Source organism: Lampetra fluviatilis, chromosome 24, assembly GCF_964198595.1.
Source record: "Lampetra fluviatilis chromosome 24, kcLamFluv1.1, whole genome shotgun sequence".
Classification (NCBI taxonomy): domain Eukaryota; kingdom Metazoa; phylum Chordata; class Hyperoartia; order Petromyzontiformes; family Petromyzontidae; genus Lampetra; species Lampetra fluviatilis.
This window is the reverse complement of record NC_136298.1, coordinates 5,778,190-5,790,978: the sequence shown is the minus strand read 5'-3', so window position 1 is coordinate 5,790,978 and position 12,789 is coordinate 5,778,190. Positions and strand designations below refer to the sequence as shown.

The following is a 12,789-nucleotide window of genomic DNA, read 5'->3' as shown; positions in this document are numbered from 1 at the left end:
AGGCTGTGGATGTTGATTAAATTATAATAATAACTTCAAGTTGTATTCAGAATTATATTGGTATTGCATCCTTTGTTGTTTAAGTAGATGAATATGTCACTAATCCTCAGTGTAAGCAGGGTTTTGTGATGTTCTTTGCCTATATTATAGATATATGGGTCAAGTTTATTGTGATATTTCATGTGAACTCTACTCATTGTTCTCTTTCCGTTTTCATGTTTACCAGTTCCTCAAAATGAGGACACACAGACACAATATCTCCCACCCACATTCACACACATGCACACACACAAAGACAAAGATCCCCCGTATAGCCTTGGCAGACTCTTGAGACAGGTGCCGTTAGCGAGCACCTATGAAGGCCGGCACGGCACACGAGGGAATGGGTGGCCAACACCACGCCCGGCCGCCTTTGTTTCCCTAGTGGCAATATTTCAAACACACCGCACCAGCTACTCATTAAAGGCTGAGTCGACCTAGGGGAGGCGCAGGACCGGTGAAGATAATTGTTACTGGTGTTGGCCGTGAGCGGGAATCGAACTCGGGTCGGCGAGTTAGTAGCGCAGTGCGCTAACCGCTGCACCACCGTTCCCCACACGCACAATTACACACACACACGCTGACACACAATCAAGAGTTGTACACCGTATTTGTGAAACGGGACACCTTCTGACAGCTGTTTCGGGGCTTTAAAAGGTACAAGCAACTAAAATGCAGCGCATGTGTTTTGTTAAAAAACAACCATATGACCCTGAATAATCATCATTTTCCACTCATAAATACTTAGAACACCTAAACGAGTGTTTGTTTTCACCTGCAGTGTTTCTCGAAAGAATGAATAAAACATGACACTTTTTGTTTCATTTTAATATAAAAAAAAGATAGAAGCACATTTTAAAGCCCCGTCAGTCCGCAGGCCAGATGAACGCCTCGTGATATCGTGTCGGTCGTGGCGGTTGCTTCGCCACACTGCACCACGCCGGTGAGTGACGGTCGGTTGAAGGCGGCCCAGGCTCATTTCAGATATCACTCGCTGCTGTTGACTTTAGCCGTGGCAGGGAAACGAAACTCAGATGGCTGTGGCTCATAGTGCCACGCTGCGTTCGCCACACTACGACTTCCACTCCCCACCAGGGTTCAAAGCGTTGGCACGCAAATATTGAAGGGTTTTTTTTTTGTCGGGAGCGCCGGTGTGTCTCTAGTTTCCAAGTTTGAAAGTGTGAAACGAGGTCTTGATCTTTGACAACAACCGACCTCTCTAGTGGGCGCCTACGATTGACCCGATGCGCTTCGCGAAGCAGTTCGGTTTTCCGCGGTTGTGCGTTGCGGCTCTCACAGGTCGTGCCGCGCGTCGCTTGGCGCGACTTCTGACATTTTCGCTCAACCTGCTGGGAGCTTGTTCGGGGCATCGGGGTATGAAACGTCGGGCATTTGCCGAACAACACGCGGCACAACCCGACAGCCCAGCGGAGAGCAATGAAATGTGTTCTTTAGGGGATGTGAAAATCAGGTTCAGAATCATGATTTATCCTGGAGAAATCCGATGAGCTTTGAAGCTTCGATTTAAAGCTTTCGTGACTGCAGGGATTCATCTTCTTGGTTCTTTCGGTAAAGTCACGTAGAATGGAAATAATAATATAATAAAAATAAAACATAATAAAATCATTCAGACTCTGTCTCCTCAACAGACCTGTTCTCCACCTGAGGACGGCTGCTTGTGTTGTGGCCGAAACGTCGTGAGAATTATTTTATTATGTTTTATTTTTATTATTTTATTATTTCCATTCTACGTGACTTTACCGAAAGAACCAAGAAGATGACATTTGAAGCTCTTTTTCACAGATGTCCACTAGGGGCGGGTCAGAAGGTTACAACAACAACAACAACAAACAACATGCCCAGAAGTGACCATTGGGAATCAGTGCATTGTAGCAAAGTACAATTTAGGGAAGATGCAAACCTAGGGGTGAAGGATTTATTTTGTCGACACGTACTCAGGATGTTGTCGGGGCTGTTCAACGCAAGTTTTGAAGCGTCATTCATGGGGGGGGGGGGGGGAAATCACTTAAAATTCACATTCTCAAACACTATAGTGATGGCAGTTTGAAATAACTTCTGTACTTTTTAATGCCACTGCAGTCGCTGAGTTTCCATTGAGAAGTGTGAGAAATAGCTCGGCTTATGAGAAGACACATGCAATTCGTATAGGCCGAGTAACTTCTGCCATTTTTCCAAATCGCAGTTGAACTAAACTATTTTTATTTTACAAGATAAGGCCCACTGAGCTGAATACACACAATAGTCAGGAAGGACAAGTTAAAAATGCACATGCATCATGTACGTTGCCTAAGTAATCCCACCCTACCCCCCCCACATTGTGCAAGAGTGCAGAAGGGTGGTCAACAGATCTACACCTCTATATAAGGAACGAAACAGTTAGACTTCTCCACAAATCTGGCTGTCGCCTGATGAAGCTAGTTGTAATAATTGGCGAAACGTCGTACTCAGATTCTAAATGTTGTGGCTTGGCTCTCCAACACACTGGTGGTGCTGTACTAGTGACGAATTGGCACGTTCTGTTTACGCGACAACCCTTACTAGTTGGCTGTGTCGGGTGGTGGCGGGTTTTAACGACACATTGATATATTTACGCGATCTAACCCAAAAAAAACTCTTATGGACAATCAATAAATCTTTATTTTTACGTGCCAGTATCGCCCACAATAAAATAGGAATGAGTGTACATTACAGCAGAAGGGGAGCTGTACATCCGTAAGGGAAACGATAAAACCAATATGCGATTGAAAAAAAGACCTCTGGTCCACTATGATTCTCCCAGAGTTTTTTTTTTGGGCAGTGTTTGAATAACCCGACATTCAAGACAGATCTCTTTTTGTGTGTGTGTGTCCACTTCCAGTGCATTGACTGGAAACATAGCTTTAGGGTGTTTTTTTTTATCCGTATCTCTGCCAGTGCAAGGTTCACGCGTGTGTTGGAAGGCGGTTACAAAGGTCCGCTCGCTATAAAAGATTGTGTGGGTGGGTTGGGGAGGATGAGATTTACTGAAGACGCAACAGGTTGCGTGGCGATGCTTATTTTCCTTTAGAACTGCCACCATGGGGTGTCATGCGAATCACGTGTGTGTGGCTGTTATCTTTTTGCCTTCCTCCTTTTGAAAAACAAAAACAAATCAAAAATATACCGAGAGAAGAATCGATTTTTTTTTCTTCCCCTCACGTGTAAATGGTTTAATCTTCTGCGCAAATTTCTTTGTAGCATTACATTTCCGAGTTGATTTGCTTACTCCGATAGCTAAACTCGTGGTCTCCCACACCCCAACGTCGGCACCCGACGCTCACTCTTGGACATTCACCCAAGCAACGTTGACTTCAATGTTGGCATTTCTATTGTGTCAAGACATTACATTATTTGCATTGCTTTCTGTACAGCTTTCCCTTTTTATTCACGGACTTGCTATCCGAGATGTTTGCTTATCCGCGGATCGCATCTGCAAGTCAACACGACTGTAGTAGTGGGTGTTTACCCTTTAAACTGGTACAAAACTGACACCTTTATACAAGGCATCATGTTTGCAATAACCGCAACACAAGCAGTCAAAATGCAAACAAAAAGAAACAACTCTGATAATGGTAATGATATGCACTGTCCTTGAAGTTGATTGGTCCACACCCGAGACAGCTTTCCTTAGAGCCTAGTCTCCATTGGTGTTGGACCAGATGACGCCAAAAGGCGTACAACTCAAAAACAGTGCACTATCAGAGTATTGAGAGCTCAACACGACTGCATCGAGAGAGAGAAAGAGAGTGATGAGATAAAGTGATGAGATTAACCCTTTCCATTCTGAGACGTCTGCAAGTTGCAGGGTGGGTGTCCCGTTCACCTCTGAATCTCGGAATGCTGCAAGCGGCTCTGCGTTCATTTGATTTAGAGAGGCATAGCTCCATTGTTTTTAAAGAAATCGCACTCACCGCGAAGAACTGTAGATACACCACACCCTAATGAGAGCTGGCGCCAAACTGTGCCACAAGCTTTGTGGGAGCATCGCTAACCGATAACGTTATTTTAGTTTAATTTTTCTCCCGGTTTCGTTTCGATGACGTACGTGCACGTTGAAGTACGTCATCGGAACGGGAAGGGGTTGGCACGTGGCGCGCGACCCGTAAGCGCGTCGACGAGCCCCGCGACCGCCCTCCGCCCCCTCCTGACTTGCCCCGCCGCTCTCTTCCTTCCCCTGCCGCAGCTTCGACGTGGAGAATGGTGCGAGCCCCAGCCGGAGCCCGCTGGACCCCCAGGCGAGTCCTGGCTCGGGGCTGGTGCTGCAGGGATACCCCCACAGCCAGCGCAGGGAGAGCTTTCTGTACCGATCGGACAGCGACTACGACATGTCGCCCAAGTCCGTGTCGCGCAACTCGTCATTGGCGAGCGAGGCGTGAGTTTCGCTGGGGCGCTCGCACTGGCCGACAGACGCACGCGCGCGTGCACGCTGACACACGGACGCACTGACGCACTGACACACTGAAACACTGACACACAGACACACTGACACACTGAAACACTGACACACTGAAACACTGACACACTGAAACACTGACACACTGAAACACTGACACACAGACACACTGACATTTGGATAAACAGGCACAGACATATGGATGCATGGACTCACTGGCGTCGACGCATGGACACACGGATACAGGACACACTGACACGCGAACACACGGACACGCGAACACATGAACGTAGTCATGCACTCACACATGGACACACATGAAAGTGAGTGAAAGTCCGTTCATTTTCAACTGTCCACCCGGTTTCATTAATCAAAAGCTTGAAAGTGTGCAAAGGAGCGTAGGGAAGGTGCATGCTTGGAATTCAAACGTGAGACAGACAGAGGAACGCATGGATTTGGAACCAATGCAGGGTAAAGGCATCATGATGACTGTGAAGAAAAGTAAGAGGACTCGGGAAGGACATGTGACGAGAGAGGACTGTGACCTCCCCTGACAGCTTTGGGAGGGAACAGACCCGAGTGACTACAGCAGTGACTCTTAACTTCCACTGTGGCCGGCACCCCTTTGGTTCTCATAAAGGGCATCTCACACCCCCAGCGAGTGCGTGCACCCCATGCAAAGCACCACTTGTCCACACCAAGGAGATGGAGCGATGAAACCAGCTCGTGTGCCGATGCTAGGTGGATGCTTGCAATGCAGGACCGTTAGAGATGGTGGCATCTTGGGGAGCACTTCATCCAGCGGTGGATAATTATTCAGGGCTGTAATTCACAATTTACAGGCATTTTATCAACCCAGCGCTGGATGAGGGCTCCCCCACACCGTGTAGGTGATGGGAGATGTTTGGCCATATTTCACCAGGCTGGTCAGTGCGGGTTAAGTGCAGCTGGGGACGACCACCTGCCGCCTACCGGCATATCGGTGCGATGTTTCCATCTTTGCACGATCCGCCAATCCCCACACACCAATTCTCTGCATTGCAAGAGATGTGCTGTATCGTACCTCAGCACGAACACGTGCTCTGTGTGCGGGGTGGGGGTCGGGGAGGGGGGTGGTGGAAGATGGTGAATAATAGCACGTGTTTTCAGGATCACACCACTTATCCCAACCACCCAAAGAAGCTGTTTCACCCCCCCCCCCCCAAAAAAAAAAGAACCGATTATCACCACCACCTTCTTCTTCACAAAGGTGAATTTGATTGCTTGAGATAGTGCGCGCTCAGCCGACACGGCGACTGGCGACTCCTTTCCTCAACAGAGCCCTGGACGATTTACTTCAAGGCTACAAAAGGCGCCGAAATGCCTTGGCTTGTGAAACGCAACCACCACCATCACAAAGTGGGAACTTCCGGGCCCTTTCCCGTGATTTCCGACCGGCTTTGCCGGGGCTGCCGAGTCAATCCCGGGGCTCTGCGGCAGTCCAGCGGCGTAATAAATCATTTCCAGACAGGTGACACTTTACCAGAAGTGGGAGGGAAGGTTTGGCAGGAAGAGGGTGGGGTGGTACAGGGCATGGCCGATCATTAACTCGACAAGTATTGATGGTTTGCTGACAGCGAATTGAACCTCTTTTCTTCATCATGCCCTGTGCATGGGAACTTGTAAAAATAAAAATAAAATAATTGTGATGGGGAGAAGGGGGGAGGGCGGTTCTTGTAGGTAGTGGGTGACACAGATGAGAGAGAGAGAGGGCACGAGAGGGGTTGGGTGGGTGGGTGGCTGTAAGCATGCGTAGGGCGTTAAACATTCCCAGCCGCCCACCCAGGGGTCGAGAGTAACGTTACGGGCAGCCGTTTACAATCGACTTGTTTGTCGCCAAAGCACGCAGAGCGAGCGGCATTGCCACTCCGCCAGATCAAAGCGACACACGCGGAGCAAAGTTGCCGCTGCCGCTGTCCAGGACACCCCCATGAGTCTTCCGACACCGGCAGACGCTTGAAGGATTCTATTTTCTCTCCCCAAGGGAAGCCGAAAGTGGTGGGGGGCGAGGGGGGGGAGAGAGTGCAGCATGTCTTCTAACGGAGTGGGCTGGATTTTCGGAGGGCAGACGGAGGGGTTTGTCGCCGCCGAGGAGGAGGATTCGTACGACGGACGGACGCGATTTGACAGCGCCCCCGTGTTGCGAATGCGTCCCAAAACCGAGCGGAGTCACGGCCGACAGCACAGATTCCTGAGGCTCTTTAGCGAGCCCTTGAACAAGAGGAGACACAGGTAGACACGTGTGTGTGTGTGTGTGCTCGCTAACTACTTCCCCCCACCCCCCCCCCCAACAGTTTGTTCAAGGCTACATGGCGGATCTTTGCCTCTGTTTCGCTCCTGCTGAATGTGGCGTTGTGTGTACTGCAGCCTGCCCACGTGTGCTGTGCCTGTGATGTTGCGCACACGTTTGCCCTGCGGGACTTTACGCTTGGACATCACCGTGATGTCTGATGGATTTTGTCTTGCGATGTACGATGGTTAAGACCATGTACTCGTACGTGTAAGGTACAATATACTTCAGAAGGGAGCTGTGGTGCAGTGGTTAGCTAACTGTGCCATGACCCTGGAGACCCAGAGTTCGAATCCTTGGCATCAGTGGCGAGTGATGTCTGGGCCTGTCCCTCGGCAACATGTACCGACCATTTTGGTGAAGTATGGTCAGAAAACCGCCACGATTGGCAATGTGGTGAAGAAGCCTTCATCCGGCAGTGGATTGGTAAAGAGCTGTACTCTTACTGACGTTGTTATACACATAAACGTCATTGTGATTGCCCTATTTGATTGTCCGAGGCTAGATTTTATATTGTGCTTATTTGTACATACAGTTATATGAACAGTGAATTAATATATTTTCAAACACGTTCTCGCTACGGTACGACCATATGCTTAGAATGCATACAGCTGTCAAACTTGCAGCCTTATATAATTCTGGTAATGTAAATGTGCCATTCTACGCACTGCATTAAAAATCCAGAGTGGATTCCAAAACATTGCGCGTGTCGGTTGATTTACTGGACCTTTTTGAAATTCCTTTTCGGCATGAGAATTCTCAGACTTCGAAAGTCCCCCGGATTGCTAACGCGTGAGGGCATTGGTGAACACGTGTGCGAGTGTGCGTGTGCTCACGACCAACGTTTAACTTTGAAATGGTTGTAAATTCCTCTGGGCAGGGCATTATATAATATGCAGCCAGTCATATGTGCATTCCTGAATCGCGCATCGTAAAGAGTGGCCGTTGGTATGTTGACAGTACAGTATTTCCATAAATACTCGTAAAAAAAATAATAACCGCGTAAAATTATGTAAACAGGCGCTGTTCTCTATTTCGTGCCGACCGACAAAAAAAATAGAAAGATGTGGTTAACCTTTATTTTGGAAAGCTCATTAAGAGTTTGTCGATGCCCAGATATGGTTGTGGTTATGCCGCAGAGTTTTGTTTTGGTACGGTATTTCAATCTTAATGCTGTGGCACAGAACAATTACCATCAGTCAACCCGTGGAAATTATAACATGAAAAAACACATCAGTGCTAATCATGTTAAACGGGACATCTCAAAGAATGCTTTCGTAATGTGGCCATTTGCGAAAAAGCACCCACACGTTCTCACATTCTCGGTTTGTATAACGAGTTCCTTTTTTTCTCATCGTGTGACTTTTCCCCGTCTCGTTTTTTTTCAGCCACAGCGATGATCTCATCGTCACACCTTTCGCTCAGGTCAGTCACCGCAACCTTTCCCACCTCTGGCCCTTCAACAGCCCTTCACACACAAGCGTACGCCACCGCTCTGTGCCGACGTAGCGTCAGGCATTCCGGCAAAAAAAACATCGCCACCCTCGCGGAAGGGCGGACGAATTGCTCGCTCACGATTTATCACAGCAGCGTTTATTGCACTCAGTGTACATGTTGGTGTTTTTTCAAGGTTTATTTTGCGAGAGTACATTATGTCCAAGTAACGCCACTTTGACCGGCAGGCCTCCGCTGTCAGTTCATCTGAATTCAGAAGGAAACTAGAACGTCTTGAGAAGCAACAAAAAAGTAAAGAGATCTGGGAGAGGGCATGAGGACCATCGTCATCGAGTGTGCAGGCGGTGCAGCTGCGCAGAGGCCTGTAGGCCGGAGGGGCCCAGGTGCCAGGCTAGGAAGATGGTTGGGGGAAATTGGCATTCTCGGATTCAAGGCCAGGAACCACGAGGCCAAAGTCGAGGTCAAGGCCCAAAGCCTAGTAGGTAGAGGCCATTCGAGACCAGATCCTCTGGTGCTAAAGGCCTCTTAAGCCAGGTCCTGGGACTGAGGTCACACTCCTGAGGCCAGTTCAAGGGCAACTGCTGAGAAAATTCCCTCAAGCCAGCCATGAGGGAGGTCGAGGACTGTGGACTCTCAAGGACCCAAGATTGAACATTTTACAAAAAGGCCCCTTTGCATTCATTGCACCAGGGTCCATGTCAGCCACGCTATGCCATGGATAATCATTTTTTTCAGAATTAAGTTGCAGATGGTTTTTAAGTGTGCACCATCAGACATCACCACCACAAAAGAACAGGGGCATTATCAGAGGATGTTCTCACAATGCCAGATGAGGGGAGAGCGACACGTAAATGCATTGTCTTCAGTGGTGTATTTATATGCAACAGACATAACACGGGATCTTGAGTGTCCTGGGAAGACTTACACATTTCCCAGGACAGCTGCCTCAAAAAGAAGATGATTCTGGTAAAACCAGGACAGGGGGCAATAGATATTATCTGGCACATGTGACATCACCTATGTTACGTGATTTGGCATGACAGACACTTGTGCGTCCTTATTAGTTTATTGAGGACGGGGAAATGAAATGTAAGTACTGCCCTTCAGGACATCTGGTAACCCTAAACACTATTCACACACTTTTTTTTGCACATGACCAAAGACAATACAAGGATCCCCCGTGTAACCTTAAGTGCTGTTCGCGAGCACCTTTGAAGGCCTGCACGGCACACGAGGTGGTGGGTGGGTGGCCAGCACCACTCCCAGCCACGTTTATCTCTCTAGTGGCGATGTTTACGCACCACAACCAGGTATTTTATTGAGGCTGAGTCGACCTAGGGGGAGGCCCATGAGTTGTTCAGATAATCATCACCGGTGTCCGCGGGAATCGAACTCGGGTCACCGGGTTTCGTAGCGCAGCGAGCGAACCGCTGCGCCACCACCGCCGCAGTGTCATACGGCGGCGAGAGTGGATGTGGCGAGCCGACACAACGTTCTAGATTTGAAGCTTTCGTGACTGCAAGGATTCATATTCTTAGGTTTTTTCGGTAAAGTCACGTAGGTAAAAAAATGTAAATTAATAAAATTAAAATAAAATTAAAATCACGACGTTTCGGAGGCAACACAAGCTTCCGTCTGACGGTTCCACCTGAAGACGGAAGCTTGTGTTGCCTCCGAAACGTCGTGATTTTTATTTTATTTTTATTTTACTTTTATTAATTTAAATTTTTTTACCTACGTGACTTTACCGACACAACCACTGGTGGCATCACCGCACGGGGCGCGCGCCGATGAGCGGCGCGTGCCGCTTGCCCAGCTGCTGTGGTTGCGAACTGCGGGCACTGATCTCTTCCTGCCCAACAGGTGCTTGCGAGCCTGCGCAGCATCCGGACCAACTTCTCCGTGCTGACGAATGTCCAGGGACTGCCAAACAAGTGAGCTTCTTGTTTTCGTCTTCTCCACTCTCAAACGTCCTTGATGAAATGCACAATTCTCGCCCACGGGAGGGAACGCGAGTGTGAGGCATGGCTGAGGTTCTAGAGGTTCCGGTTCCACCCTGTGCACCTTTGCTAATCCTCTCTGTTCAGACGCAAAGGGATTTGCGAGTAGCATGCATCCGATTATTGGCAAAGATGGGGAAAGATTTGTGAAACCCAGAGTTACGAAATCGGGTCGTATTGGTTATCACATTTGGCCAACGCTCCAATGGGGTTCATCAGCAGTGTCGAGGGAATGATGTTACTAAATGAGGTTAAAGGGTGAAGCTGCAGCCCTGTGATGACTAGCCCCAGCGCTTGGTCGAGGAAGCTCTGTAGAATCCATCGTAGATAATATTTTGGCCAACATTGCCTTGATGGCCAGACGTCTTGGGAGAGGTGCGAATATTCACGCTTTATGCCCCACCGTAGGGGACCCTGCCAGTCGACTTTGATGGACCCATTCATACCCCCGCTTGAAACAAAATATGTCACGCTTATATTTTGATCAAATGTAAAACGTACGATGGAAACGTATATGATCTCTTTGTCAATACTCTGACGTGTTATTTGGAACGTGTTACTTGCATCGCCAATGTTGTTGATCCAGTACGGCTATAGATGGGAAGGAAAAAAAATCAACATTATTGATACCGTAGTGTTTAAGTGTATCTGTGGATGACGTTGACAATAACGAGGAATATCCGCGTTTGGCTCGGCTTCCCACCTCTTTCCGACACGTTTGCCTTCAGATCGGTTTGCCTTTGCTGCCACCCGTGGTCAGATCGTGGGTATGACAAGGCATGCGGATTTACAGGCTGATGCATTTATCAATGAAGTCCAAAGTGGTTTATCTCTCAAATTCGTATTTAGACGGTGCTCATTTCCCATTTACATCTCCACGTTCCTGTGGCAGGGGGCGAGTTTCCTCCATAGGACAAGCACGGTCTACTTCCCCACGAAGTGGTCGTGATTTTAGCGAGCACAGAGGGTTGATGAGCTGTCGGCCAATTTAGCCCACTGATATACTGTGAATGGGAGACGTTGTAGTGAGAACAGCAAGTTATTTCGGTGCCTCTATGTATCTCCCACTAATCGCAATACACTTCTTAAATATTTCAACTCTTTTTTAAGACACGAAGCCATCACTCTCACAGGATTCAATCACCCGTTAGCAATAGGTGGGGGTATCCGTGGCTATATCACACTGCTTTTAAAGGTACACGTCGATGCCTTGTTGCAAGTAACAGAAAATATTGCATTCAAATCCATGATATATTTCTCCAATATAATGATTGGAGTATGCACCCAATTTGTGCACTGAAAAACGGTGTGATTTTACTCGAATTACGAAAACGAATGCGTCAACCTCTGCGCGATCTCGATATTGCGTGCATATTTCATAAAATGTAAATGTAGTCTCACAGCAAAGTGTAGTATCCCAGTAAGCATGCCAACCTTCGCCCAACATTGGGCCAACTTGGCCCAACACTCCATATTTACTGGCACGGCAATAATAAGCATATCGACAACATGATAGTATATCCATATCAATAATCTCCAAATGTATTTGTCCACGTGCTAATTTTTTTTTGCATTCTGTGTAGCATCACTGTACATCAAGGGTGTGTGCTTCCTTGACTGTTTGTACACGCAATTGACCTCTCCTCTTTATGCATCTTGTTCCATTGCTCTGTGCACAGAAGATTGCAAGTGAACAACCAAAGCATCACCAGAGCACAGCTTACAGGTTAGCAAACAAGCTCGCGCACAGACGCACGCACACGCACACACACGCACACACGCACACGTGCACACGCGCACACACACACGCACACACACGCGCACACACGCACACACGCACACGTGCACACGCGCACACACGCACACGCGCGCACACACACACACACACGCACGCGCACACACACGCACACACACACACGCACACGCGCACACACGCACACACACACACGCAAGCACACAACAACAACAACCGCCATTCGCCACTAAGTGGGGGTGACGTCACCACGACGCTTGTGCCAGGCCAAGTGCATCTTGAGGCCACGTGAAGTGTCGAACACCCGCTGCCAGGAGGTCACGGGGCAGACCCAGGTGCCACGGGTCAACTGACCGAGATGACCGAGATGACTGGCTGATGCACTACCTGTGCCCCCTACTGTACCAACTTGCTGTGCTTTAGCCACCCGGCGCTCCGCTCGTCGTTGTAAACACACACACACACATGCACACACACGCACACGCACATGCACGCAAAACTAAAAACCCCATTGTGCATAGCCTTTCACAGGCCGTTGGAGCCAGTTCTGTAAGCGAGCGCCTCTTAAGACCTGGATGGTTATTGTATGCATGCCACCCGGTGCTTATTTAAGGCTGAGTCGACCTAGGGGAGTGCTTCGACAGGTTCACATACCACTTTCCGCTGGTGGGGTCCATGGTTATGAATTGCACGCAGTTGTTTCTGGCTTCATAGTGCGGCGCTGTAAAACACTGCCACCGCTCGTCACAACGACAACAACCGCCGGACGCCACTAAGTGGC

At 48.6% G+C, this 12,789-nt stretch overlaps 1 protein-coding gene across 1 annotated transcript in view; it reads left to right on the top strand.

Annotated features, from left to right (window-relative positions):
- The window catches only part of LOC144941094 (3',5'-cyclic-AMP phosphodiesterase 4C-like), a 294,498-nt gene that overhangs the window by 171,064 nt on the left and 110,645 nt on the right, over positions 1–12,789 (top strand). Inside the window, exons 2-5 of the mRNA XM_078867573.1 lie at positions 4,262–4,450; positions 8,189–8,225; positions 10,119–10,189; positions 11,935–11,981. Coding sequence (XP_078723699.1) covers positions 4,262–4,450; positions 8,189–8,225; positions 10,119–10,189; positions 11,935–11,981 — 344 coding nt within the window. The remainder of the gene's footprint in view (positions 1–4,261; positions 4,451–8,188; positions 8,226–10,118; positions 10,190–11,934; positions 11,982–12,789) is intronic.